The sequence below is a fragment of the Aspergillus pseudonomiae genome (genome assembly GCF_009193645.1).
Source record: "Aspergillus pseudonomiae strain CBS 119388 unplaced genomic scaffold BDV37scaffold_98, whole genome shotgun sequence".
NCBI lineage: Eukaryota > Fungi > Ascomycota > Eurotiomycetes > Eurotiales > Aspergillaceae > Aspergillus > Aspergillus pseudonomiae.
In genome coordinates, this window is record NW_022476090.1 from 79,057 (window position 1) to 106,780 (window position 27,724).

General features: G+C 47.7%; 10 protein-coding genes and 1 non-coding gene across 11 annotated transcripts; 4 read left to right on the plus strand and 7 right to left on the minus strand.

Moving 5' to 3' along the window:
• Positions 1-22: 22 nt before the first annotated feature.
• Positions 23-106, plus strand: BDV37DRAFT_t202. The gene has a single exon. It is a non-coding gene; the product is annotated as a tRNA-Lys (tRNA).
• On the minus strand, positions 68-1,022 carry BDV37DRAFT_260698 (uncharacterized protein; the record flags this gene model as incomplete). The annotated part of the gene is made up of 3 exons (XM_032083256.1): positions 838-1,022; positions 728-765; positions 68-565 (listed from the first exon to the last, which is right to left on the minus strand). Coding segments are annotated over exons 1-3 (479 nt in total), but the record flags the coding sequence as incomplete, so codon positions are not given.
• Positions 1,023-2,409: 1,387 nt separating this feature from the next.
• On the plus strand, positions 2,410-3,498 carry BDV37DRAFT_297761 (adenine phosphoribosyltransferase APT1; the record flags this gene model as incomplete). Its single annotated transcript, XM_032090400.1, has 2 exons — positions 2,410-2,896; positions 2,970-3,498. 2 exons carry the CDS (start codon positions 2,410-2,412, stop codon positions 3,122-3,124), a joined length of 642 nt encoding a protein of 213 aa, XP_031936684.1. The 3' UTR covers positions 3,125-3,498.
• BDV37DRAFT_232588 (gamma-glutamylcyclotransferase family protein) lies at positions 3,403-4,855 on the minus strand. The gene has a single exon (XM_032080376.1). It carries the CDS (start codon positions 4,444-4,446, stop codon positions 3,682-3,684), a length of 765 nt encoding a protein of 254 aa, XP_031936685.1. The 5' UTR covers positions 4,447-4,855; the 3' UTR covers positions 3,403-3,681.
• A 31-nt stretch (positions 4,856-4,886) lies between these two features.
• BDV37DRAFT_260704 (glycoside hydrolase family 47 protein) lies at positions 4,887-8,782 on the minus strand. Its single transcript, XM_032083257.1, has 4 exons — positions 8,528-8,782; positions 8,064-8,434; positions 7,443-8,008; positions 4,887-7,384 (listed from the first exon to the last, which is right to left on the minus strand). The coding sequence occupies exons 1-4, from the start codon at positions 8,656-8,658 to the stop codon at positions 5,180-5,182; spliced, it is 3,273 nt and encodes a 1,090-aa protein (XP_031936686.1). The 5' UTR covers positions 8,659-8,782; the 3' UTR covers positions 4,887-5,179.
• Positions 8,783-8,960: 178 nt separating this feature from the next.
• BDV37DRAFT_260705 (uncharacterized protein) lies at positions 8,961-11,102 on the minus strand. Its single transcript, XM_032083258.1, has 3 exons — positions 9,906-11,102; positions 9,532-9,848; positions 8,961-9,461 (listed from the first exon to the last, which is right to left on the minus strand). The coding sequence occupies exons 1-3, from the start codon at positions 10,423-10,425 to the stop codon at positions 9,249-9,251; spliced, it is 1,050 nt and encodes a 349-aa protein (XP_031936687.1). The 5' UTR covers positions 10,426-11,102; the 3' UTR covers positions 8,961-9,248.
• Positions 11,103-11,763: 661 nt separating this feature from the next.
• BDV37DRAFT_260709 (WD40 repeat domain-containing protein) lies at positions 11,764-13,592 on the minus strand. The gene is made up of 5 exons (XM_032083259.1): positions 13,307-13,592; positions 13,195-13,240; positions 13,062-13,142; positions 12,240-12,995; positions 11,764-12,187 (listed from the first exon to the last, which is right to left on the minus strand). The coding sequence occupies exons 1-5, from the start codon at positions 13,448-13,450 to the stop codon at positions 12,135-12,137; spliced, it is 1,080 nt and encodes a 359-aa protein (XP_031936688.1). The 5' UTR covers positions 13,451-13,592; the 3' UTR covers positions 11,764-12,134.
• A 137-nt stretch (positions 13,593-13,729) lies between these two features.
• On the plus strand, positions 13,730-15,219 carry BDV37DRAFT_260714 (TRAPP complex core subunit BET3). The gene is made up of 5 exons (XM_032083260.1): positions 13,730-13,889; positions 13,949-13,957; positions 14,064-14,283; positions 14,353-14,544; positions 14,627-15,219. Exons 1-5 carry the CDS (start codon positions 13,855-13,857, stop codon positions 14,744-14,746), a joined length of 576 nt encoding a protein of 191 aa, XP_031936689.1. The 5' UTR covers positions 13,730-13,854; the 3' UTR covers positions 14,747-15,219.
• A 2,250-nt stretch (positions 15,220-17,469) lies between these two features.
• On the plus strand, positions 17,470-20,085 carry somA (putative cAMP-dependent protein kinase pathway protein (Som1); the record flags this gene model as incomplete). Its single annotated transcript, XM_032088148.1, has 5 exons — positions 17,470-17,958; positions 18,013-18,164; positions 18,237-19,524; positions 19,591-19,860; positions 19,915-20,085. The coding sequence occupies 5 exons, from the start codon at positions 17,470-17,472 to the stop codon at positions 20,083-20,085; spliced, it is 2,370 nt and encodes a 789-aa protein (XP_031936690.1).
• A 1,864-nt stretch (positions 20,086-21,949) lies between these two features.
• BDV37DRAFT_275348 (uncharacterized protein) lies at positions 21,950-24,001 on the minus strand (the record flags this gene model as incomplete). Its single annotated transcript, XM_032085384.1, has 5 exons — positions 21,950-23,067; positions 23,259-23,342; positions 23,493-23,536; positions 23,604-23,847; positions 23,905-24,001. The coding sequence occupies 5 exons, from the start codon at positions 23,999-24,001 to the stop codon at positions 21,950-21,952; spliced, it is 1,587 nt and encodes a 528-aa protein (XP_031936691.1).
• Positions 24,002-25,591: 1,590 nt separating this feature from the next.
• BDV37DRAFT_275349 (RNA-binding protein) lies at positions 25,592-27,001 on the minus strand (the record flags this gene model as incomplete). Its single annotated transcript, XM_032085385.1, has 4 exons — positions 25,592-26,354; positions 26,416-26,595; positions 26,626-26,721; positions 26,802-27,001. The coding sequence occupies 4 exons, from the start codon at positions 26,999-27,001 to the stop codon at positions 25,592-25,594; spliced, it is 1,239 nt and encodes a 412-aa protein (XP_031936692.1).
• Positions 27,002-27,724: the final 723 nt, after the last annotated feature.

Here is a 27,724-nt window from a genome sequence, read left to right on the forward strand (position 1 = left end):
CAAAGTACGGCATCAACAAATAGCCGGGCTAGCTCAATCGGTAGAGCGTGAGACTCTTAGTCGTCACGGTATCTCAAGGTTGCGGGTTCGACCCCCGCGTTCGGCTGTTCTCTTTTGCCTCCTGATCCTCTTGCAACATATAGGGACAGTGGCTTTTTCTTTTCTTTTTACTTTTTGTTTTTTGCCTTACTTAGATTTTGTGACTGACAATATCACACTGCGAGGAGCATACACTGTAAAACGCAATACAGTAACAAGGAGCTGCTGTAATGCCTCGGCGATACAACCTGGAAGGTATGTAGTATGCCATACGGGGTGGAACCGTTGGTCCCAATAGGTTCCGGGCTCATCGGGCACCGTTGTGGTATATTCGGGGTTGCATAAATAGTATTGATTTCGTTGCAAGAGCCAGGGGGATCGCAGCGTAGACAAAGCCATACAGGTATATGGACATCCGTGCGGCATGGTCAACGGCATGCATTGGCAGTGATGGCTACCTCGGTGCTGCAGGTGGCTGCAGATGTTGAGCTGCATTGTGGGGTAGGTGAGCGGTATTCCTCTATTTCTGAGTTATGATTAGCCGGAATCCATGTGGATATGTTGCAGTCAGGGACACCGTCATGCAGCCTGAGACAACAGGCAGACCTCGAAACTGGCTTGGGTTTTCACCAAGGAAATGGTTGGGTGCTCTCTATAGATATATTTCTCGATCTTTACAGTTACATACAAGCTGTGTTCTGTCGGGTTTCTTTGGATATTTGAATACTGTTTGTGAATGCATCGATATCAGCTATTGATATCCGGGGGCTTAGACAGTTGGGGGAGGAACCAAAGTACAATAGTATTCGTTGGTGAATTCAGGAACCAGGGCCGAAAACGATCCGGGAAGTCCGAGGGTTGCATGATATCCCCAACCTAGTAATAGTCGATATGGCACTGTCACGTCACACATGAAGCATGAAAATAGAGATACTCATATAAGTAAGGTGCATTACGGGTGTGAGACAATAATGTGGCAAATCGCTTGACATGAGGCCATGGGACAAACCTCCGTCGTCCACGATCTATATTGGTAACGCATACTTCATCTCACAGCAGCAGAGCACGCAGTAGTTTGTATTCATCGCCTTGGGCATGTACCAATTTAGCGTGATCTGAGTTGTCATTTGAAGAGAGGGACTGGATCTGTACAGAGAGCAATTCCGACTATTATGGTTAATATGATTAATCGTCGTGATTAATTTTTTACCGGTTTGACTCACTACGGATCGGAGTACTACCTGGAGTACTCCGTATGGTGGGCAGCCTGGGCATTCGGTCTAATTTCCAGAAAAGTATATTGGTGGTAAAGGAGTGCATGGAACCCAGATAGGGAATGATAGTCCAATCATTCCTTACCCGGGGATCCATCGTGGCTTGTTGATCCAATCCACTACTTGATAACCCTGACCGCATGTGTGGATTGTTGTCGTGTAATCCGCCGATATGTATAACAAGATTAGTGTTATATCCACGTAGAATTGAACCGTTCATGTTGAATCCTGCAGGTCTTTGTTTCATTCATCGATACGGTTAGGCTAGGCAACACTACTCACTATCCTCCATTTTGCTGCCTATAAGGGAGTGCCACTGAAGGGGGAGATGAAAAAAGAACCTGGCAGACTTGGAGGCAGCGCGAGAAACTTGCATCATCGCTCATGGGGAGGGGTGGAAACATTACCAGTATTAGCATGTACATACATATAGTTATCATGAGACCATTAGTCTTGACAAATGGGAGTAGATAAGGTAACAACATGGGAAACAAGGAACAATGAGTAGACTGGCAGTAGCAGTACTGTAAACATGTTAGCATCAATTGATTTATTGTGAAGTGATTGATTGATTGATGGATTCTAGACCCTTAACAACGAAACAAGTCATCAAGAGGGGTACTTTTTCTAGGTTCCCCTGCATGTAATTGTGGTATTATGGCAAGCCAGATCAGAAAAACGCGATAGTTAATCGACTTCAGTATTGGTAATTTGACCCCCTCAGTCTGATAGTGATAAATGGACAAACAGAGATCTATAGATTGACTTTCCAATTGAAATCAAATCAAATGATACACATCTTCAATACAATTTCAGTAATGCTCGGTCGACTGTGTTGAGGGGGGTAGAGCTCTTTTCGCTGAAATACTGTAAAATACGTCGGCATTCGCAATTCATACGCCAACGCAAGATCTTCGAGGGGTCAATTTTTTCTCTTTTTGGTTTTGCTTTTTTTTCTTTTTTTCCCTTTTCCCTCCCGCTCGTGCTTATCACTTTGAATTGACATTTTACTTTTCAACCACCCTCACCCTCCTGTCTTTTATTCCTTCCTCTCTTTCTCTCTCTCTCTCTCTCTTTTCTTTCCTCTTTTCTCATTATGTCTCAACCAACTCCTAACCCTCCTGATGCCGCCGCCGCCGCCCAAGTCGCCGGACAGTCCCCCTCCTCTTCCTCCCCCACCGCCGAACTCGCCAGTCTTAAAATAAGCCTGCGCGCCGCTCTCCGCCAATTCCCCGACTTCCCGTCTCCTGGAATACTCTTCGAAGATATTCTACCCATCTTTGCCAATCCTACTTTGCACGAAGCCCTTCTTCGCAGCCTCGAGTTGCACATCCTTCAAAACCACGGCAACCAGAAGCCTGATGTTATCGTCGGTCTCGAGGCCCGAGGCTTCCTTATCGGCCCCAGCCTTGCTTTGAGACTTGGCGCGAGCTTTGTCCCTGTGCGCAAGCAGGGCAAGCTGCCCGGACTATGTGCAACCCAGGCCTACGAAAAGGAATATGGCCAGGACTTTTTCCAGATGCAGGCTGATTCAATCAAGCCTGGCCAGAAGGTGATTGTGGTGGACGACATTATTGCAACTGGTGTGTATTCCTCATTCTATATATAGACATTCTTTCCTTTTCAGGAATAAATATACTGACTATATCCCAACAGGCGGTTCCGCCTGGGCAGCGGGTGAACTTATCAAGAAGATGGGTGGCGAGCTCATGAGCTTCCTTTTCATTCTCGAGCTCGAGTTTCTTAAGGGACGGGAAAAGCTTCCTGCTCCGGTCTACACTCTCCTCTCCGGCCAAGAAGAAAAGCATTAATTCACAACCAACGACACTTGCTTTCTGTTTACCTGATCATTATGATTGTGCTGCCCGTAGACGGGTCTCATTGTAACAAAGAAAACAGAAAAAATACGCATGTTTCCACTTCCCTGCACCCAGGCGCTCAGGGTTGAATCTCGACTGGTCGGGACATTGCAGCCATGACTATGAAATTGGCTGCATCTCATCGGACGGACTGTATGTCACAAGAAAATTAGAAGCACAATGCCTGCCCTACCGGGCTTTTCGCTCTCGTGAGAGTTCACCTTCGCTCGTCAGATGGAACACCGGGATAGACGATGTCGGGACAATGACCTACATCATGCACTTTTTCCTAGGGCATGCAGGGGGGAATGCGTATACACTTTTATAACACGGTTTATTGCTGGAGCATATGGATAGCGATACTATGGCAACTTGTCATCACATCGCATGTGGTTAGAAATAAGGTGTACCGTTGTAATCATCTAGTCATCGAGTCTTGTCTATTTGCAAACATCATGCGAAGTGTTATCTAGGAAAGGAAAGCGACACCAGAAAAGACCAATGACAGTCTAATTCAAAGGGATAGACTTTCTCATCACATCATCCGCCCACTTTTTTGGAAAGCCCAAAGACTCGGCCTCGCGGATCGCACGGTTCATGCGCGGAATATACTCATCTCTCGGGGGACCTACCCGCACCCTCTCCTCATCCACATAGACTAAGGTCTCGATAACTCCGCCCTCCCTCCGTTTCCTCTGTTCCTCATCCAACCACACCGTCACCGTAGCCGGAACATACCACTTGTTATAGTCCCCATGACCTTGCTCCGTCGGTCGAATATGCGCAGGAACCTTATGTGTACTTCGCGACGGCAACGCCGAACGGTCAATACCCTCGTAGCCATCAAGTAACCTCTCATCCTCGATGTCCATCTCATACAAGACACCATAAACCGTATCCTCGTCTCCAGAAACAGGTACATCTTCACCCTCATCTGCTTCCCGGCCAACACGTAACTCAGCGGGCGGTACCACATTCGCATAGCCAGCCTGGCAGATCAACCAGCGCCAATGATCCAGGCGGGCGATGGCGACCGGCTTGGATGAGAGATCAGGGTCGCATGTGCAACGGAGACGCATCTGTGTGAAGGAGAGGTTGGAGCCGTAGGCGAAGTAAAGCGGGCGGGGTTTGGTTTGCTGCGGGGTTGTTATCCCATTGTCCGAGGGGAAGGGGTTGGTCGTAATCGTGATTGTTGTATGAGCTGTCGGATCAAGTTTGACATCGCGTTGATCGAATGTTGGAGGTGTAACATGAGTTGTATCCTGAATATGCATCTTGAATGCTCGTTGCGGATGTTATATAGCGCCTGAAAAGATAGATTATCAAGTCTGCTATGCTCGAACGACTAAGTCGATAAAGCCCGAAAAGAATAAAAGGGTGGGAGTATAGTCAAGAGAATGTCAAGCAGAAAGAACAGTTGGAGCAAGGGAAAATCAAGCATGCATTTAAATATACGGAGGCCCCATCCGATCGATGGCAAGTGGAGATATATTTATTTTGTTTTCGGTTCCTCCAGATGGAGCCCGGGGCTGTGTGGTTTCCGTGGAAAGTTTGGGACTTTGCCATCTGAACCAGATTTCGGTTCCTGGCTGAGTAGTTGATATAGAACTCCTTGCCTCTATGGGTTGAGACAGCACCCGGGGGAAAGCAGAGGATATTATGGCACCTAGATTCTACATGCGATCTGTTTTATTTTTTTATTTTTTTATTTATTTTTCCCCCCATCCTACGCATATGGAAAACCAACTGTTGGCCTCCAGATTCTGTGTCAATTAGAATCCGCCGGGCGTAACTCGGCAATGAAGACATCTAACTTCAGGCCGCCCGGCAGAACCAAGAGAAGTTACTCAGGGACTGCACCAATCACCAACATGCTGTGGTGCAAAAAGTGGCGACAAGTCATGTACCTGGTAAGAGTACGGGTACGTACTCATGCCTTAACTTTTGTTTCACCGTATGGTATCAAGGATCTGGTGTTCCAGTAGCTATACAAAAATAAGCGTCTATCTAGATGATATATAGGTTATTGACCGGTATGCCCTGCGATCGCACAGTATACCGTCGCTTGATGCCGACACCCGTGGCCTGGCGGAGTAGTTCGTATGTTTCCGCTCCGCCACCGACCATGACCAGGCTGATTAGATGACGACGAGGAACCCCCCCGGCGGTTATCTGAGTTTCGTCGAGGTAAGGCCGAACAAGATATGGTTCTGCGCGGACGGCAGCTAGGCTAGAGAAATGAGTAACTTGGGACTCTAGATCATCCTCCATTGGCTCCTCGTTGTAGGAGACAACAATAACGAGCTTTAGCGCATGTTGTGAGGGTGGATATGCAGCGATACTCCTCAGCTTTTGCGAGAAACTGCACCCGCCCCGCTTGATGACGAGCACTTGGTGACTTTGTGCGATGTCACGTAGGATCCGATGGTCACAGAGCTCATCGGCGAAGTAGATCGTAGACCATGGGAGACGACTTTTAGGGACATCCCCCGTGACAGAGAATGTAGAGGAATCCTCTACATCCGGCATGGGAGTAGAGCCTAAACCAGAAGCCATAGAAGCGGGTAATGTCAGTCGTAGAAATGACTTTTTCTCCGCAGACGACCAGGCAGAATGGGGTTGCGACTCGTCCCAGAGTAACCAGGACACGTGATTCACAAATGACGATAAAGCACTCTTTACACTGGACGTAGTCGGATCTATGGCTCCAAGTTTGTCGTCAGCGGAGGACTGACCGATGATATGCTTTGGGCTATGTCCAGCAGTTGATCCCTGAGGGTCATCTGAATGGTTCCTTCGGCGGAGGTTCTCTGGGACAACGTCAATAACGATGTCAATCATTGCGGAGTCGCGCACGCGGGTGAAATTCGGATCATTGGGATCCAGGACATCGAATGTGACCTCCCGTGAGATGTATACCTTCTCATCTTTTCCAAGCGGTACATTGTTGATCACTTGTACTCGAAACTCTGCATTTTTCGTGCCAGCCGCATCCCGAGAGGGAACATCTTGAATCATGCTCAACCGGAGCCCTCCGATGGCCTTGATGAGAATGCCATCTTGGACTCGTTCTAAGGAGCCTGATCCCAGGAACATGCCCGGGAGAGACGGGAACGAAATGTCAAGTGTGGGGCGAACTGTCATTGGTGAGCTCGTCGCATTGAACGGTACTAATTCGGCTGGCAAAGTCCAAGGGAAGAATGTGTAGTTTGTGGGTGAAGACAAATCTGACAGTGTCACGCTTGGGCGGCCTTTCCCATAGTCTAGAATAGGTCCCTCTGGTGGTCCTCGGCTGGGCATCAAATGTAGCCGAGCCAAATTTGCAGCATGAAACACATCAGGACGTGCAGCGGTTGATGACAGCCCAAAAAGAGGAGGCAATGGCGCTACTGGACAAATAGCACTATTAATATGCTTGCTGACTGACAATTGTGTCTTGCGGGACTGCTGGGCAGTTGTTGTACTCTTGGGTATGATGAGTGGGTGGCCCTCTGTTGAAAACACAAACGGCTGGTCGATATTGTTAAGAGGATGCGAAGGATCAAAGAGCAAATACAGATATTTAGCCGTCTCGCCTAGGAAGAAGCTCTCCATTCTGTCATTGAGCTCACCACTGCGAACGTCTTGAAGGCCAGCCCAGCCGCATTTTGTCCAGCACCGCCTTTTAAGATCACGAAGTACCATCTCGCCAACATGTAGGTACCAAGGGTCCTTGGTGGCTTGATAAAGGTAAAATGTTGATTCAGCAAATTCTGGCCGGCCACTGTACCATGCCAGACCCCCCTCTATATCCCCCGTCGCAACATTCCACCTTTCAGGGAGGCCTGAAAACCGGGTCCAAACAGCCGTTGTTAGAAGATGGATCCCTACGGCCTCATCTAACTCTCCTGCCAGACTCAGGAGACCTGGGTAAAACGCGCTCAAGCTATCGATCCAAAACGCCCGCGTGGCGCCAGTGAAAACATCTCCTTGGATTAAATGTGGATGCTGATAGCCTTCTCCACGATACAAATGACGCTTGACTGAAGCATGTGCTTCTTGCCAGGCTTGCAAAAAGGCCTCTGCGGAGTTCTCGTACTCACTTAGGGGTGGGAAATCATTGTCCAAGGCATGCCACGAGCTATTGAGATCGCGTGGGAACCGTTCCCCCGACGACAGCAGGATATACGATTTGAAAGCATATTCAAAGAAGCTGTCAATTCCTGCACCGATCTGAGGTTCATGAAATTTTAGCTCCGCATCATTAACCTTGAATTTCCAGAAAACTTACTCCTGTGTAAGGATGAACCCATTTACCCGATTCTGCATCGATGCCTGCCCCAACTAACCCAATATCACTTCTTCTCGCCCAAACTGCCCAGAAAGCTCTTTTGCCCAGCTCCTCATACCGGCCATCTCCGGTAAGCCGGCTCAACACAGTAAACTCCAAGACTAAGCTGCCAGCGCCCGCACTGCATGTCTCCGTCGTTTCCACCAATGGAACGTGACGGGACTTACAATTCTCGTGGTCTTTAGTATTGTCACATGAGAAGGCGGCATTTAGTGGCGAGTTTGCATAGAATGGGTGCCGCCGGACTCCATGTCGCAGATTGACCCGGGGATAGGGAAGACCAGTCTCAGTATAGAAGGCGGGCAACAGACGGTTCGCTAGATCAACGGCAAGCCGCAAAAGCTGGCCATCGTAAACGAATCCATTCCCCCATTTGATTCCGTGTCTATTTATGGGGAACGAGGCTTTATCCCAAGCTTTGGCGAATGCGACCTCGACTTCAGGGGGGCTGTATATCGTAATGGGAAGATCACCCACAGAAAACAAATGAGCGCTGAGTAGTCCTCCTGTATTGCTCTGATGTCAGATTTAGGTTGGTTATTATAGAATAGAGCTCCGAACCTAGTCCCCGAATGACCGTCTCGAAAACTTGGACTTTACTGTCCATGTCAAACCCGCGGCTCCTTTCGCCCTGGCCAGCAGGACCATCTGAGCCATCGCCGTACAACTTCACAAAGTCCCTAACGCCATCCTGGAAATGTGCCCAAGCTCTTGCACCATCGTCTGGACTCGATGACAGTATCGCTAGTGAAGATAGGCTGTCGATCAAAGTCAACGAGTAATTCCCCAGAACGTCGTTCAATCCTGCATTTGCAAGGGTGTCTCGGTCGCGAACTAGCGGACGGCAGGATAGAGGGCGTAGTTCATCTTCGGGAAAGGCATGCGTAATGTAGTTGTCAAAACCGTGGTAGAACATATGCTCAGTGTCCTTTCTAGAACGCGAATCCATGTCAGTCATACTTTGAACACAAAATACACCAACAATAACAACAACGACAACAACAAGAATAATGACAAGCATTTACCTAAGTTCATTAAGCTGATCTGTCCTCATACCCCAAGCGATGGCAAGCCATAGCGAGAGAAATAAGACCCAATTCATCACCCATTCTGCACGGGGGAAGGGCATCTGTAAGCACCAACATCCCGACCGCATTACGGCAGCAATAAAACTGCCTCAGGTGGCATGGGAGCGCAATTGTCAGCCGTTACAGGCAAGGTTTTACTGGCGGAGAAATTAGTACTTTTGGGAGTACCCTGAGGTATAATGGTTGCTGAAGTGATGGTGGTAGCGAACATGCACGTGAGGCCAGTTCCGAACGGCCAGATATGCTAAATAGTCCGGTGTCTGCTGCTGGTTGCAAGTTTTCTGTCGGATATTCACAAATTTACAATATAAATCACTAATCATTTACAATAATTCCCAGTTTACAAGATGAGGATTAAAACAAATACTAAAGCAGAAATAAGGTACACCCAACGCTATAAAAAAAAGATACGAGAATGAAAAGATGAACATGGTGACTATAGATTGACCAGCACTGCTGTCTATAGTTGGTTGCTCTCCTGTCTAGATAACTCCCGCTCGAGACAACTACTGTAACGCCCAATAAAGTCCCTGGTGTATCTCAAGCAAAATGATAGCTGATATGTAAGTGGTAATAATGCGACGGGAAAAACATTCTAAAAGGAAGGAAAGGAAGAACGATATCAGATGAGGCGGCAAATAGCTCCACAGAAGGACCATCATTGACGCCCTGGCCATTCAGCAGAAGGGCCTTGGGTAAGCGATCGGGGTTGTGCTTCAATCACATAGTCGATACCATTGTCAGAAGTGTAGCTGGGAGGCCGTGGTAATGGCACCTTGCCGCCCGAGCCTTGGGCCTTGTTTACGTGTTGCGGTAAAGAGGGGGCATTGCCGTCTACGCGGTGCCAATAGAGTAAGTCTGGATTAAGTCTCTGGGATGTATAAATTAGCCAAACAGATCTGTGAGCAGTCAGTCGGAGCGCGTCTTAATATATCACTTACTACGCTACTTCTCCAGAGGCCATACGCTGGAGGCGGGGGCGTGACCTTCTCCCGGTTGGCACCATTGTTTTGAGCCAAAGTCTCCTCGTCCCCGGCGAGAATAACATGAATGGGACGCTCTGGCTGAACGTAGCCAGTTGGCCCTGCTCTGCTTGGTATCCGATTCATAGCCATAGTAGATCTGGAACCTCGCAAGGTCACCATAGAAAATCGGATAAGGGAATGAAAAAAGACAATGGCAAGGATCAGAATCATAAATATCAAAAGTATATGAAGTTCGTGGCCTAGGTGCGATTTGGAGACAGTGAACGCAAAGTCTGTACATTCGGTCAGCATACCTTTAGCCCTGAAGGGTAGATCGAACTTAGACCTACAAAGAGAAAGGGCTAGGATTAGGAACAGAGCAGATGTGGTAAGTGTGACAAGCCGTCGTCTCGTATTCTTTTCTCTTAGTATCGAGGTAAACGAGAGTGAGCGGCTGTTGGAGTTCCCAATGTCTCTTTGCACACCCTGCTCCAGCCTAATGTAGGACTGGTTCCTATCGGCAAAATCGTCCTGCTCTGATCTAGGTTGCGCGTTGGCTCTGCAATAAGGCTCTCTTGGAGAATATGATAACCGTGGTAAGCTTATAGCGGATTGATGCGATGAAGTAGACACTGAAGATATGCGATAATCCCGATGGCCCGCACTTTCGATAAGACTTCGTTGTCCATGGGTTAAACATTCGCCGCGTCTCGTTGATGCGGACGGCGCACGACTGCCTTGGGGACCTAGGGAGCTTCTAACATAGTTGACTCCAGTGTAGCCGAACTCTGAAGATGAACCAAGTAGCGCCCTAGAGCTCGACTGATATGAATGCGACGATTCTGTTTGAGGCAGCAGAACTGATCCCATATTGAATATCTTGTCACTGGAATCACGACATTTGCGCCTATGATAATACAAAGCAATGACCTGCAAACTGCAGCCGCCGGACAGAATGATATTAGCAGTTTGTCAGATCGTCATATATTGAGCGCTGCTGTCCTTTTATTGGAATGAGCTATAAGCTAATTCCGCATTCGGGAAATGGCACACAAAACGGCGGATGCGAAAGCGTTCAGATATGCGGCAACTAATTCCTAACGAGTAGGCCCACAACGCATGCAACAGCGGTCGTATTGCTGTTGTGAGTGTTTTTCTGCGCTAGCAACAAGGGTCTTTGCCACTAATTGTTCATAATGAGGGCTTAAGGGGACGCCGCGGAGGTAGATGGCAATCGCATCGGTGTTCCCGCCAAAGACAGTATAGAGCAAAGTTTAGATTATACAAAAAGGAAAGAAAACGGAAAAGTATTACAGAGTTGTTGAAGTGGCTCGAGCAAGGAAGGAAAAAGCAAACGAAGATCAGGGGTAGCACCAGGTTACCAAGAGAAGATCTGATATGGGCCGAATAATGGGAATGGATCACACAAGATGGATAGAAAGGTAAAAAAGGTGACGGTAATAGTAAGGGTATGTTTTAGAGATTCAAGCAGTCAGAGAAAAAAAGAGACTGGAGTTGGAGGGAGAAGGAAGGAAGCACAGAGCCCCAAAGGCCTGTGACATTGGATCTCAGACTGAGAGGATGGAGTAAGCATCGCGATAAACCCAGAAGACTAGTGGCCGTAACTACCTAGAACGAACCCCCTGGACGACCCACGCTCCCAGGCTTAGTCCAAAGTACTACTGGATACCTTTTGTCATGGATTAATCTGGTCCATGGCAATATATTGTGCAAGAGAGAAAGATACTATGAATAAAATCGATCTAAATAACTTCAGTGACCGGTATTCGTATGAAACTACCGCTTTTTCCTGATCCTGATGCCAAACATGTACCTACTATACTCCGTAGATTTGGGGTAAATGATGGGATAATTGCAGGTGAATGTTTCGCTTATGCAGCTAGACTTGAAACAAGCCTCGAAAAGCATTTAAATAACCAATCAGCATTAAGGAAGCTTCCAACTCTTTTGGACGGCATCTCCCTTTCTAGCCTACTAGTACGGAGTAGTACTTAATAGTAGCCCGACTTGTATTCCATACCTCAGTTTAGTACAATTTTAAAACTACTAAGCCACAGTCGCGCGTCATAATCCACTATGGTTCTTAAAAGAAAACCGAAAGTCGAAACACTCTCTGCGCAAATCAAACAACTAAAGAAAGAATATCAAGATATTTATTATGATATAGTAAATTCGATACTTTAGTGGGCTGCTCGTTCGACTTTCATGCTTGTTAAATCTTACACTCCACGACACGATTAAAGGAACGAAATCTGGTACACAGCCACTACTCTAATCCTTCAATCCATGCTCATTACTAGATCCCTGAGTAGTTGTTTGGAATCGTCTGCTCGACAATTCGTTCTCACATGTGTGATACATATCATATAACTCGTGTTCTTGTTGCTGCAATGCACATCTTTGCTGCAACACTTCGAGTAGGCCGTATTTAGTCGAGTTAAGCGACCTTCATGGTACCGCACAAGACATTGAGTCTGACATTGATCTCTGTCGAAAAATGAAATCTGGAACGTGCTGGACATTACGTTGATGCATAATAACCTGGAATCCGTGTATCCTCATTTGCCAAGTTCTCCCAGCATCAGGGTTCGATCAGATGAGCCAGAAACAACTATAAGAAAAATTAGAATAGCAGACATCTAATACTATGGAGGAAGACTTACTGATGGGTTCGCCGTTCGGCGAGAATCGTACATCATTGACTGTACCCTTATGCCCGGGAAGCTTGTATAGAAGCTTTCCGGTTTTGAAATCCCAGACGACTACGCTCCTGTCACCACTCCCCGCAGCAATCCTTTCACCCTTCGGGTCCCAGCTTGCTCGAACGAGGTTCTTCTCTAGTCCGACAGGAGCGCCGTCATACGTCTTGATAAGTCGATTTGTTGGCGCAAAAGGTCGGATATCCCATGCGCGTACAGTCGAATCATGAGAATTGGAGAGAAGAGTCTGCGAGTCTGGCGAAATTTCCAATGAGGTGATAGTATCCATGTGCCCCGTCATGGAATAAGTGATAGATTTTTTCCGCAGGTCCCATACATGAATCGCGTTATCAATGCCGCCACTGTAAATTTCGTTACCTGCTTCCGACAAGGCCACTGCTGTAATGGGCAGTTCCGTTTCCAGATATTCGATAGCCTCCTTTTGTCGGGGATCCCAGATTCCCACACAACCATCATCACTGCCACTAACCAACAATTCCTGGCCCCTCTTGCTAATATCTAGACAGTTCACTATTTCCTCGTGACCCATATGGCGACGTATTCTTTGCCCAGTTTCCAGATCCCAGCTTGCCAGCGTCATATCGGCTGACGCAGAGAAGATCGTTCTTGAGTCGCGAGACCATTGTAGATCAAGGACCGCTCCTCGGTGGCCTGACAAAACACCATAATTTTCACATTGTCCATAGGTATTCCAAAGCACTATAATTCGAGTGGATAATTAGTCGTCATGCGATTGCTTGGCATCAACTAATAGGCGCGACGTACAAATAGACCTATCCATTGAACCGGATGCAATATGCTGTGCGGTAGGGTCGAACCGGACAGTAAAGATTTCACCAGAATGACCTATATTTTAAGTAAACATATAGAACCACCTATATAATGCGATTTTCGTTACCTGTTAGCTCCATAATCGGCGCCTCAAGCCCACTGGTGCGAGGAACCTGCCAGCACGGTCAATAAGGAATCCTCGATACGACTCTGCAAGGTCATTATGAAGAAACGCATACCGCTTGCACAAGTGTTCCATTCTGCGACGAGCTTTTAACCACGGCAGTGCCATTATCCAAGCCAGCGTCGGACTTTTTTCGTTTCACAACGAGCTGACTAGATGACCCAAAAGCTTCTTGGGCAGGTCGTTTTTCTCCAGACATGTTACTGAGACGATCTGGGGATTGCTGGCCCAGCGACGATTTACAGAAACTTGTAATGAGAAAAGGCTCTGGACTGTACAGGACAAGTTGTGGATAGATAGCAATTGACTGCTAGAAAACTGGTATTAGGGGAGCCTCGTCAGGATCGGAGTACGCTCATCTTTTCCGCCCGCCAGTAGTTCTACGCAAGCGCTGAACACCCAACAGGTTAGCCGCGATAGGCGCCGGTCCACTATGCGCTCCGCCCATACCCCGTCGATCCACCGACTCGGGCGGGGAGGAATACTGCGTATCCATCAACAACATTTTGATAGCTGCTGGGCATGCCTGTTGCCGTATTACGTCTTCTTTCAAACTGTGTATTAGTTCTTCGAGAATCTACATAACTGAAGTTGTAAACGAGAATGTCTACCACAAAAGCCTCGAGGATCGGTGAAGAGTAAGTTGTTTGTTGATGATATTGATTCGTGATGTTCTCATTAACAGCATACGGTGTAGGCTATGGAAGTCAGTAAGCTGAGTGATGTTTCCAACCTGTCGAATGTTATACTGGATTGCATCCAGCAAAACAAGCGCGAAGTCGTTTGCGACTAACCTGATACAACATTTTTAGAACGAGGGTTGACAAAGTCAATGCGGAGTTAGTCACATTGACTTATGGTACAATTGTTGCACAATTATGTCAGGACTATGACTCAAACTACCAGGAAGTGAACAAACAATTAGACAAGATGGGCTACAATATTGGTATGCGACTTATCGAAGACTTTCTGGCAAAGTCGGGCGTCGGCCGATGTTCCAACTTCCGGGAAACAGCAGACATGATCGCAAAAGTACGATCTAAATCTATCATATACCAAACATCTACCCCCAGACCATGTGACTGACAGATGCTTGAATAGGTCGGGTTCAAGATCTTTCTTAACATCTCGCCTACCGTAACGAATTGGACCAGCGATAATAATCAGTTCTCTCTTGTCTTCGACGAAAATCCGCTAGCCGACTTTGTCGAGTTGCCAGATGATGGAAGGGCGCAGGATGAGCTGTGGTTTTCTAATATTCTGTGTGGTGTCCTGCGAGGTGCTTTGGAGATGGTAAGTAAACCAAGCTGCAAAATTTTCTGCATCGTTGGTCTACACTCCACCAGGGCTCACATATTCTGGTGTATCTTTCTAGGTTCAAATGCAGGTCGAAGCGCATTTCGTTAGCGATGTGTTGCGGGGTGATGATACTACAGAAATGCGGGTATCTCTGGTTAGATATATTGAAGATGAAATGCCACCGGAGGAGGAGTAACAAGCATATGGAAAACAAGAATGCTGTAGAGGGTTGTGGCGTACGGTGTTTGGGATTCGATGGCCTCTGTTCTTAACTAAATTATAGCTTTTCTTGTCATTAGTAGGTATCTGCAACCTATTTGTACAAGACGTTGACTTTGATGATTAGCCCTACAATGTTGGTGTGTTGGCTATATTCTAGTACAAGGATAGACCAACCATCAAAGTTGGCGTTTCGGTAGAACGATAGAACATAGGGGCATGGAATGAGCCATGATCACACACCTTGTTTTTGTCGCTCTTGTGAATAAGGTACTAATAGTATGATTTATGATGTGAGGGTTACAGATCACATTTGGCTAGCCCGCATAATAATCCGTGTTTTCAGGGGCCGTTATGAACATAAATTCGCTGATTCAATGATAGATGATATAGTCAAGGAGTTTTCAAAAATAAAGGACTGTATACAGCATTCCGAAGGAGGATCCAACCGACCGAGTCGGGAAAAAAAGGAAATGGGGGTTTTAAACCAATTATCGTCTCATCTTACAAGCAACAAATGCAAGAATGGCATGGTAAGAGCCAGTGTTGGTCTGCCACATCATGTTTAACAGTAAGGTTTCAAGGCTGTAATCAATTTCAGAGACATGTAAATCAGGGGGTTGACCAGTCTATTAGGACAACAAGCGTGTCACAAATTGGTAAGCGTTAGATTGTTGAATGAAGGCCATTGCCATTATGAAACATGGAGATTAACTAGGATCTCCATACAAAGTTAATAATATCCAGAACTAAATGATCGCCCTTATCGAACTTTATGCTAAGTCATCAAGTTATAGTGGCCTCTTTATATTTACAGAGAAATCAACAGAAAGCAGACATATGCAATATCCGGAGGCATACAGACCAATGCAAATCGGATGCTGACACGGTCTGGTTGACCTATATTACCACACCCCCAAACTACTAGTACACTGATCTGATTCTCTTGTAGTCTGGGGGATGAGCAGATCTGCAGAGGAAATTCTAGTCTGCTGGGTCTAGACACGTGACTGTGATGTAAAGTACGCTAGCCCGCCGACCCTGAGTTGTTCTCAATCCATGTACTCCGTATGTATGTATGTATGTATGTATCTATCAGTATCTTCAATGTTTCGATCTCTACACGTCGAAACCGGCGGTTCTTCGTTCTAGTAATTGTTTTTGTCCCCTCTATCACCTCAAACCAATGGCTCTGGGGAATGCATTCAGGTAGTTATCGGCCTTTTTTTTTTTTTTTTTTTTTTTTTTTTTTTTTTTTTTTTTTTTTTTTTTTTTTTTTTTTCCCACGTAATTTCTCAATTGTGTCTATCCCTTCGCTGTGGAATATTGTAACCCACGACTCGTCTCTATACTCTCCGAATTACACCACCTCAGATCGGGTCAACAATTCTGCGCCTGCTCTTCAAATCAATACCAAGATACTCTTTATCTACTTTGCCTCTCATATTTATTTCCTTTTCTCTCTCTATCTTTCCCTCTTTCTTTTCTCTGTTTTTTAACGCGATAATATTTTAAAGTCCTGTACACTTCACATTCCTGCAGATTTGCAAAGAATTTTTTTACTAGAGTCATTGCTTTGATTTTCATTCCCTATACCTTTTCATTTATCCTTAGGCTTCCCTCTGCATAGTGGTAAGTATGTAATTTTCCTTTGCCCTTTCTATCAACTTTTTTTTTTGCCGCCTCCATAAAGTAGAATTGCATGCTCAGAAATACGCGAGACAATAGCATCTCCCAGCCCTCCCGCCGTGTTCCGGGATAGATAATCCGCGCCGAACAAGCGATTCACGCCCAGTCCGCAGTGATTGAACAGCCCAGCACTCCAGGCACCGCGCCTGATATCCACGTCCTCCCACCCACCAGAACACCTCAGATCCACCGCTACACCTTGTCCTGACCTTTGCCTCTCATCCCTCCCACCCCCCCTCCACCATTACTTCCTCTAATCTGACCGGATCTGTCCGTGTCTCCTCTTTCCTTTTTCTGCAGGGGGATTTGAGATCTTTAATTTTTCATCGTCTGGTATTCTTTGTTTCTTTCCTCTTAGTCTGGCTGGTCGGACTTGGACTGGCTTGTCCTCTCCTAAACGCCGTTCCCGTCTTTCTGCTTGTCGCCGCCCACACCCCCCGGTTGATCCTACCGCGCATTTTTCTCTCGGCTGGATATCTTGACCGACCATATACTTCCTCGTTAATATCTTCATGACCATTCATTACGCTCTTCATATTCTACAATCAGCGTGCTCTATTGCTTCTACCCGCGCGTGGAAGTAACGGCAGATTCTTCCTGCTTGCCTTTGCTCCTGAGCCAGCCACGCTTATTTTCCCTTGTGAGTATTCTTCGCAATACTTGTTCTGTGTTGTCATTCAATAAGTGGAACCATACTCAACGCTTGTCAATTCAGAAAGTTGCTTGGGCGCGCCCTTACCCAAATTTGACCCTAAAGCCGCTTTTTTGTCCATTGCGCATCGGCATTTAATTACAAACTCGTCACTCACCTGGTTGGAAGCATCGGTCATATCGTCTGATTGTCTTCCCTTTTTCTTTCCCCCGTCTTGATCGCCACGCGCCCCTCGCCTTATCTTGTGGTGAGCTTCCTCGCCGCGAGACGGTGGATGCGCGTTAAACCAATCTATCGCCGACGCCCTTGATCGACGACAAGAAATAGGTGAGGGTGGCTGAGCCCCTTGGAGTGCCACTATGAGTCAGATGAATGTAGCTGGGATGAACCCCGGGGCCGGGGGCCCCGTGGGAGGGGTCCCCATGATCAATAATGGTTCGACGGCTCCTCGTAACGATGGAAATTTGAACAATATCCCCGAGTTGATGATTAACAACCTCAATACATATATCTATGATTATCTGTTGAAGCGCGGCCATCACGAGTGTGCTAGGGCCTTTGTGAAGGACGAGTCGATCAAAATGAGCACCGAGCCGCCTATAAAGTCAAGCCCAGGTCACCGTCGCGATGGTGAGGTGAATGGTGTCGATGGTGATGCGATGATGACAGATAGCAAGGACGGTGACAAAATGAAAATACCTGATGACTTGCCACGGCCAAATCTCCCTAGCGAAGGCCAGCAATCGTCTTTTCTCTTGGATTGGTTCAGCCTCTTTTGGGATTTTTTCTGGGCCCAGCGCAAGAGAGGGAACAGCAATGATGTGAGACAGTACCTTCAACATACTCAGGTACAGACCCTTGCACTGTTTGACGAAGGTCTGAGTTTCTTCTAATATGTATAGAATATGTTGCGCTTCCGAGAACAACAGCACAATCAACTACTACGACAACAGCCAATGATGCCCGCCCAGATGCAACAGCTCAATCTTCGCAGAAATGGATCTGTTGCGCCCAACCTTCAGAAGACTGTTTTACAAAACAATACTTCAGGCCTGTACGCTTTCCTTGGAATCCAATGCTCGTTCCTAACAATAGCAAGTGACGTAGTGCTAATTTAATTCAATAGCTCCCAACAACAGCTTGCCCAGCTCCATAAAACGCAGCAAGTGCAGATGATCCAACAGATGCAGAGAGAACACTCGGATATGGACATGAACGGCCATCGCCCTCAGTCCCCGTCTTCCGCAGAAAACGCCCCGTCGCCATCGAAACGGCCCCGCCTCGAAGGTGGACACATGAACGGACAGCAACTAGCTCCCAACGGACGGGGTCAAGGGCAGGGCATGCCCGGTCAGCCGAATCCGCAAGCGCTTTTAATGCAAAACGGTCTCAATCCGCGGCCGATGAATCCGGCCCAATTCCAGGCTTTCCAGCAGTCGGGCCCTGCTGCGCAGCAGAAGTCAATCCAGGTATATGCTCAAAATTTAGCTCTTCACCACTCTCGCTCAGCAATGAATAACCAGGGCATGCCGAATGGTGGTTTGATAAATCCCGGTGTCATGCCAAACCAGACGGATCTGGTGCCATTGCCAGATGGCCAGGGTATGTACCCGATGAACGGCGATTACTATCCACCAAATGGTCAGATGGCCCAGGTTCGGGCTGGAATGCAGACACCTGGCGGTCAGCATGGGAATCATGCTCTCCAGGATTATCAAATACAGCTTATGTTGCTTGAACAACAGAATAAGCGGCGCTTGATGATGGCTCGTCAAGAGCAGGATAGCATGGCCCGTCCTGACGGCCAGCCCCCAATGCCAGGGCAGCAGGCTTTGCCACCAGGCACCTCTCCCCAAGGCAGCAGGGCGGGCACGTCCCCCAACCCGAACGACCAGATGAAACGAGGCACACCGAAGATGCCTCAGACCGGACTCCCTGGTTCCCCCAGCGGCGGTGACGCAATGGCCCAGGGTCGTGGATCGCCTGCGTCAATGAATTTCAACGGTGGCCAGATGCCACCTGAGATGGGCGGCGCGTTCTTCATGAAAGGCATGCAAGATGGCATGGCAGGTCCCAATGGCATGCGGCCTCCGAGCTCGAATCCCGCTTTCAGTGGCCCTCAAATGGGTCAGCCGATCCCTGCGGGCACTGGAAACCGGGTGCCGAGCGGAGGCTGGCCACCACAGCAAGGTAGTCAGGGCCAACCGATGGCGCCGCAACAGTCCCCCGCGACCCAAACTACCGGAACGCCTCAAGAGCGCAACGCAATGCCTCCCCCTCAGGCTCCCCCCGCTGCGGGTGCTAATACCGGTCGAACGCAGCCTCCGTCCCCTCAAACAGCACCCGCTCCACCTACGCCACAACAAGCCAATAAGCCCGCCCCGAAGAAAAAAGAGACCAAAGATAACCGGAAGGTAAGAGATACTTGGATTCTTCTTTCATGTTGGAGTTTTTTGCGCTGTGTCTAAACATGTTTCTAGCGGACTTCAAAGAAGGCGACCACTGCCGCAGCAGCCGCAAACACTGCGGCCACTCCCTCCTCCGAAGCCGAGCATCCTCCGACTCCTACGCCATCGACACCAATTACGCCCCAACACCCCAATTCGTTCAACAAGGCCGGCGCAAATGCCACGTCGAGTGCTCCACAGCAGCCAACGTCTGCACCTGCACCTCAACCGCTCGTACAACCACCGCCGCCACCACCACCGGATCAAAGTCAACAGCCATTTAATGACCTGAGTATCCCAGATGTATGTTGTTATTAAGGCTTTAATTTCTTAACGTCTCACTAATCGAGCATATAGGCCTCTGCCTTCAATCTTGATTTCAGCGCTCTGGAAAACCCGGATATCTTGGAGAATTTTGACTTCGACACGTTTCTCAATACGGATGCGGATACGGCCGGGTTTGGGTTCGATCCGAACATATCATACCCGACAGATGGGGTTGAGACCGGTGCCGGAGATGGCTTGTAAAGGAGTCCAACGGATATTTCGTTCTTATCTCTCATATACCCTTCCTTGCTCTGTACATTCCTAAATTTTGGCTTGTGCTATTCGGTTTTTGTTCAATTCCCCTCTTTCTCATATGCTTCAACTTTTCTCTTTAGTGTCTCTGTCGACATGACTTGGATATGTGCCGTGAGATTGGCGTTAAGTGTATCCGTTATTGCATGTCTTTCATTTTTTAACCGAGTCGCGATTGACCTTGAGATGGATTCCACTTGTATTCAAGCTGCGTTATTGTGACATCTGTGCCATTCGATTCTTTTTCTTTTATTACTACTATATCTATTATTTGGTTAATCTTTGTCTTTAAGCTCCCAGGGCCGACGTCGAGTGATCTTGCTCTAGTGTTAATTGTGCTCTTATAATGCTCAAAGCTCAACAGGCATATCAACTTTCCAAAGCCCTTCCACCCCTTTCATTTACCCTATTTCCTTTGTCTTGTGATTATGGCGTTATCGTTAAGGTCCTCCTTTGTTGTCTAAGTCATCAGTGACTCCTCTCCGGGGTATGGGTTTATGAATTGAGAAAAGATACTTAACGCCTTCGAATATTCCATCGGTATGTCGTCTACCGCTATCTTATTCCGATCCCTCTTCCTTGCTTTAGGGTCGGGGAAAAGAAGAAAACAAGGCAAAATCCAGCATGAGATGGTCCAGAATGTACTGCTGCCGCTGGTACTGGTTATGAAAGATAGAGAGACTGAGATTTTCTTTTCTGTTCTGGATATTATTTTATGCACTTTTAGCAAGTTTGATAACTGACTTTCTTCTCTCCAAACAAAGTAAAAGTTTGAGCTGTACTCGGTACATAGGTTCATTGTGCTCGTGGCGCCCATTATAAGATTGATTGATCCTTTGAAACCTCCTTTCTCTTTAACAAGTTTGGGTGTAAGCAGAACAGGTCACTCATTTGAAATACACAAACTCGGAGGCAAAATAGTTGTTCCCAGGTTACCGTCAGTTTTTTCATTAGACCAATCCACCAATATGTAGATAACTGTCCATACCGTGTTCGGACCTGGTCATGTCAATTGTATCAAAGCTCCAACCGGAGCAAGCCTGCAATTAGCTACAGAAATTTTGTCAGAGCTCCGGGCCCTTGTTCGCTATTTCCGCCGCTTATGGGGCCTGTCTACCTCATGGCTCAGTGTTGCATCCACCGGCCACTTCGTAGGGCCCCGCGAGTCTTCTGCTTGATATGTGCGATGTGAGGCATCTCGAAGAGGTATGATCGTAGCCACTATCAGATACTAGCACTAGCCAGGTGTAGAAAGTCGTATGGGCAGCTGCAGTATTTGAGTCGGATTCGCTTCTGTGACCATGCTCCTGGGACCCAAGGTAGCTAACCCTGGAGCTTGACTTAATTTAAGTAATCTATACCTTGCACTTATCATGCATACTCTGGTTAGACATTCCGCTACACAAACGTATCTACATATGACTTGTTAGCTACCTCAAGAATTGCACCTTACACCTGTTTCTCACCCCGTAAGATCTCTAGCCAATATAATTCTTGAATTCCTCTACCAAGTCCAATCTCCTAACGAATATTGATTGAATCAACATATTACTCAGGCGCGGGCAGTGCAGAAACTATTTTACAGAGAATGTAGCGCCCTGAAGGGTGTTCTGTGCGTAGCTAGTGGAATAATCATCTGTGAGTGAGTGAGTGAGCTAAAACCTGCGAGGATATTCTTAGAAGACAAGCAAAGTAGCAGCAAACGACAGAGAGAAAGACAGAAATAAGAAAAAGAAAGGAAAGAAGAAGAGAAGAAACATCAACTCTGGGGGGCGCGCTCATAGAAGTTTTGATGAAAGCTCAAGTATAGAAATTAGTCAATCTCAGCCACCTCGACTACAGAACCTGCACGGTGGCTTCCTGGTCCAAGAAGTTCTTCGAGGCCAACCCGTCGGAGAAGGTCATCTGTTTCAGACAACTCTTGTGCTGGAGAAAGCAGAATTGGCTCTCCTTTGGAAAAACTGAGACTTTCCCTGCGAGCAGAACCTGTGGACCGTCTTCTTCTACATCCAGTCGGAGTCTCTAGGTTCCCACTGGTACGCACGGCTGTCTTGGACCCAGTATGGTGGACCTTGTCACTTTCCCTTCGCGGAGTTTCCACTATGATCTCGTTTTCCTTCTTATCCGACACCATCCCCTCCTTCCTGCCTTTAATCTGGACATTTAGGCCGACAGGGAGCTTGCTCGTTGCTGCGGTATCAGTAGCAGGCTCAGTAGACAGGTTGGATTTAGCACTGGCTTCCGAGACGTCTCTAGTACCTAGATGCGATTTATCCTTTGGAAGCGATCCTCTGTTCCCGTTGTTAATAATATAGGATGCTGACCGCGCTTCAGCTGCAACAGAGAGCTTCCGACTTATAGGTAATGTGGCGGAAGGCGTGTTTGTGGGCGCTTTTGTACCGCAGGACAGGGGCTTTGGAGGACTTAGGACTTCAAAAAGTTGGTTATAGGACTCGTCAATAGGGGAAATTATGCTTGGGTGTTTGCTATGCTCGTAGCTAATGCCAGTCATGTGTGAGATAGCTCGACTACTGGTTGAACTTGAAACATAATCGGGCATAGATACATCCTCCGAAGAGGGTCTTGCACCTCGATGGCGTGCGGAAGGATCAAGCACATAAGGGTCGATGAAAGGATCCGGCATAAGTTGTTCCTGTTGGGGCCATCGTGATTCTCGGAGACTGCCTTGCAGTTGGGGAATAGGCCCTTGATAGTTTCGGTATGTCCAAGCGCCGTGTGCTGCTGGGTTGCTGATTTGGCTGCTTGTGGTCGCTAACTGTCGAATACCATGTCGGGTGGGCGAGTGGGCATGCGTGTCCTCTGGCTCTTTCAAGTCACTAAGCTCACCTCTAGAGTTGTATTTGAATAGACGAGGTTCTCGGCTCCACATGGAGGCATTAGGCCAAGCAATACTGGAATACTCCAATACCTCTGTGACTTGTTAGATACGTTTGCCCAACTTGGAAGAAACTAAAGGGTGCAGAGGGTCATGGGCAACTCACGCAAAGGTGCATGTTGAAAAGCAAAAGCAACCACTTCTTTAACACGCTCAAAAGGTGGGTTGCGATGTGGCCGAGCAAAGCCTTCAGAGATCACTATCCTAATTCTACCATAAAGCTCACCAGCGTCCCAGTGCTGTTGCTCTAAAATCTCCTGGTGAAATGGCGGGAAACGCAGGTTATCCTGATTTCCGCTCTTGTCGATATCTATCGAAATATTGTTTCAGCAGTTGTAACCTTCACACAGGGTATTCAGGGGAACAGCATACTTGAACTTAGATCTAGATCAATTTCATTGATCAGAAAAACTAGCTCACAGGAGGCGGTGGATTTGCTTCGCAGGCTTGGTCTACTTACCAACGACATGGGGCCAATTAGTCCTCTGGCCAAAGACACTACCACTATGCAAGTTGACTCATTTTATTAGCTTCCATTCAATGACTGTTTGCTACCAAGCCTGTAACTCACGAGACAAAAAGACCATCAATGAAAATCCGGACTTCAAAAAGCAAGGCATCATCGGGTTGCAGCAGGCTCTCCATCAGCCGACTAGGCCGAGGCCTCTCCCAGCTATGAACCGACACCCGAAACGGAGTATTCGGCGATACACTTGGGATGAAAGTTGTGAGCACAGGTAGCAGACCCATGTTTCCTTGAGGGAGGCAATACGGCGCCGGATTGACGAGAACAGGACTGTGCAGATAAGGGGATCCTGCCCGCCGAAGATTATTAGTATGTAGTCTGTATAGCTCATTGATATTGTACGTACCTCTATCTTTGATCACAAAGCATTGTGTCTTGAACTCTTGGATTGGCACTTTGGAATTCTCAGGGAAGAGAAGCACATCCCAACTCTCGTAACGCATCCTGTGTCACATACAATGTTTCCTTTGCCGTGTGATAAAATGAGGAACAAAGGATCTTGAGATGTTAGTAGAGAATATCAGAAGTAAGGAAACCGCATTGAATAAATTGGGGGCTAACGAGCAAGTGAGGGAGTAGTCAAGCCTGTTGAAGAGACGATTGATGGGTGAAGTGGGAAACGATGTCAAGCCCGATATCAACGTCCCAAGGCTCCTTCCATATTTGGCGCTGTATAAGGCATGTCTGGGTGAGACAGAGGTGGGCAGGAACGAGTGAAGGGACGTTAATCAATTGAACATGGAGAATTACTGGCGGGTTTCTCAAGATGTTGTTTTACGCTCGATCACAATCACCTCAAGACTGAACGAAATTAGACAGACTAAATTGTGCATAGGTCGATTATAAAGTGAGATTAGGAACAAAAGCCCCGTTCAGTTGGGTAGCCTGGCCATCTAGTAACATATACACGATCGAGGCCCATGGGCTTGCGATTATTCGACTCCAAGCGTGGTCAGCATCGCAGGGAAGGGCATGAATTAACATATAGATGCGACAGCTCACTGCGTAGCGAAAGGGGGAATCATCCGTAAAGAGACTGAAATACAAATTGGCCAGATGCACCTGGGACGCGCCAAGGAGAGAGAACAAAGAAAACGCGAATTTACGTAGGATGGATCATAAATACGAGAACGCCCAGATCATAGTCACGATGTCACAGATTGCCACCAACGTCCGAGAAAACATGCAGCGTAGCCTTCAACTGAAGATCCACCAGGGCAGGTAGAACAGCCGTCAGCCTTGTTCCAGCTCCAGTAGCTACAATAACGAAGATTCAGAAAAGAGAGAGGACCCAACCCCAGATGATGACACTCCAGATGCAGCAGCGAGAGCAGGCGAACAGACGAGCCAGAGAATAGGTCGCCTTAACCACAAAAGACAGACACTGAACGAGCGAGAACGCATTGGACTCCATAAAGTGAACTGCACTTAGGAAAGAAGATGTTGAAGGGTAACAGTGTTGTACAGACCGCCATTCTAGCAGAAAGCAAGACGCAACATCCTCATAGGGAAACATAATTCAATTTGACTGCTTCATGAGAAAAGGCTCGAGAATAGGAACTTTTCGCAGAATGCCTGCCCAAGGATATAAGGGGAAAGACACGCACCAACGAATCGATCAGGTGTCATACGCATAAGGAGGGCCTAGGACCACAAACGTAATAGAAAGGCAAAGGGGGCATTTGGAAAAGGAGAACGTAAAACGAATTCGGAAGGGGTTTGTTGAACAAGGCATCAAGAAGAAAAAAATAGCAGGATAGTTTGTGAAATAAGAGCTCAAATCTTGCTAACAAAAAAGTGGAAAGGAAATGAAAAAGCGCTCAGATGTAATGAAATACGTAGCACAGGAGAAAATGCCCATCCAGAGCTATAGAAGGGAGCTTTCGCAGAGATAGATAGCAGACTTGTTATAACACAAAAGACCCATCATTGAAATGACGCAAAACTCCTGCTGTGGCTTTCAAAAAAAGGAACGCTTTTTTTTACTAGATATTTTCGTTAACAATCTAGCTTGCACTAGGTACCGCGGAGTCTCATGCAGTAGCTTCAGGGTCACCAACCTTCATAGGCGCAAAGCCGCCATACTGGTGGGCAGGGGGCATGCCCATAGAAGGGTACATGGGAGGCGGAGGAGGAGCTGGGCGGTAAGGGCTTCCGGCGGGACCGGAGTTGTTCTGAGAGCGGCCCCAGCTCAGACGCACACGCGAGTTGCCGATGGGGTAACCCTGCATCTGGTTGATGGCCATCTCAGCGGCATGGCGCTGAACGAACTGGACGAAACCACAGCCCTTTCCGGGAGGGATCTTGACATAAGTGATCTCTCCGAATCCCTGGAAGAAAGACCGAAGCTCATCCTCGGTGACATAGCCGGAAAGTCCACCAACGAAGACAGTTGTGTTGTTGGGGTCAGTGAACTGGTTCATGGGCTGAGGAGCACCGTAGAAGCCCATGGGAGGAGCACCCATGGGAGGGTACATTCCCGCGGGACCGGGCATGCCCATACCGCCGGGAACGACACCAGGACCCTTGTTCTTGGGAGTAGCGGTGGAGATACGCATAGGACGGTTGCCGCAGTAGACTCCCTGCATCTCACTCAGAGCACGCTGCTGGTCATTCTCATCGGAGAAACGAACGAAGCCGTAGCCACGAGACATGCCGCTAATCGGGTCGGTCATAATCTTGGCGGACTTGCAAGATGGGAAGCGGCTCTGGAAGAGGGACACGAGTACATACTCGTTGACCTCAGGGCCCAAATCACCAACAAAGATGGAGTACTCGGGGCCACGGTCATCACGGCTGGAAACAGCGGTTGTCAGTTCATGTTGGGTACTTTTGAAATCGTTTTTGAGCTTCTTACCTGCGGTCAGCGAGGCCACCACCAGTGGCCCAGTTCAGCTTGAAGAGGCGGTTGGTGTTAGGCATAGGAGTGCCGTTCAACGACAGAGCCTTAGCGGCGGCAGCGGGAGAGGAGAAGTCGACGAAGCAGTAGCCGGCATTGCTCCTACTACCAACATTAGGATCACCTACAAAACATCTTCTGAGATTACTGTGTACTCACCCAGAGAACTTGTCGCGGATCATCTTAACATTGACCTGCTCGCCCATCTGGAACCAGAGGTTGCGGACGAAGTTCTCGTCGATCCAGGGCTCAAGCTCACCCATCCTGAAGTGTACTGTCAGATACATTGTTCCAAGCCAAGGAGCAAAGGCGGGGAGGGGTTGCGCTTGACAGATATCACGTACCAGAGAGTGGTCTTGCCCTCCTGAGCGGGCTGAACGGGAGCGGCCGTTGGCTCGCCAGGAGCAGGGCCCTGGAATTGGGCGGCGGTAGGGTCGGCCTGGCCGGCCATGGTATCCGCAGTAGCAGGTGCGCCGGGGGCAGCAGCGGCAGCGTCGGCCGCTGGGTGCTGGTTTTGGAACGATTCGAAGTTCTGGAATGACATATTGACGTGAATCCGAGTTCGTAACTATAACGGTATCTGTAAAAATAACCCAAGTCAATTAGATTTTTTCGACCGAGACCAAGCACTCCAGCATTTGTAACACCTCTATCTTGAATTGTGCCCCTCGGTGGACAGGAAGATTTTTGCGCATACCTCAAATTTCAGGCAAAGGAGTAGAAACCTAAACAACAAAAAAACTTTTCTATCCCGAAAACGGTCCGTGCGAGTGGAATTTCGTTGGAATCGTCAAGGAAAGAAGGGTATGATCGTTCAAGTGGAAATGACAAAAGAGTAATTCCACTTCCTAAGTCAAGTTCAAGAGCTGGTTAGCGGCCCTGTGAGGAGCGTAATTTGACCTTGAGACAAGATAGTGGAGGCTATGATAACTGAACAGGGAGAGAAGGCACGAGTGAGAAAATTTTAGAGGCGCAACCCAAGTGAATAGAGCGATGAAGCAGTTCCAGTGAAATTTCTTCAAGTGCAACAGGGAAATGAATAATATCAAAAGTGATTAGAACAAAAGGTGTGCGTTTGGTGTAGTGTCCCGGGAGGGTTTGGTTCATGGAAGTTGGAAATAAACGATGCAATTGTTTCAGCCTTGCTTGCCAAGACTATCTTCCAACGGACAAGGTAGCTTTCCAAGATGTGATGGAAGACTCGGAAGTCGTGCAGTCTAACGACAGGGCAAATGGAAGTCGGAGAACTTTAGGTCCAAGTCGAAGT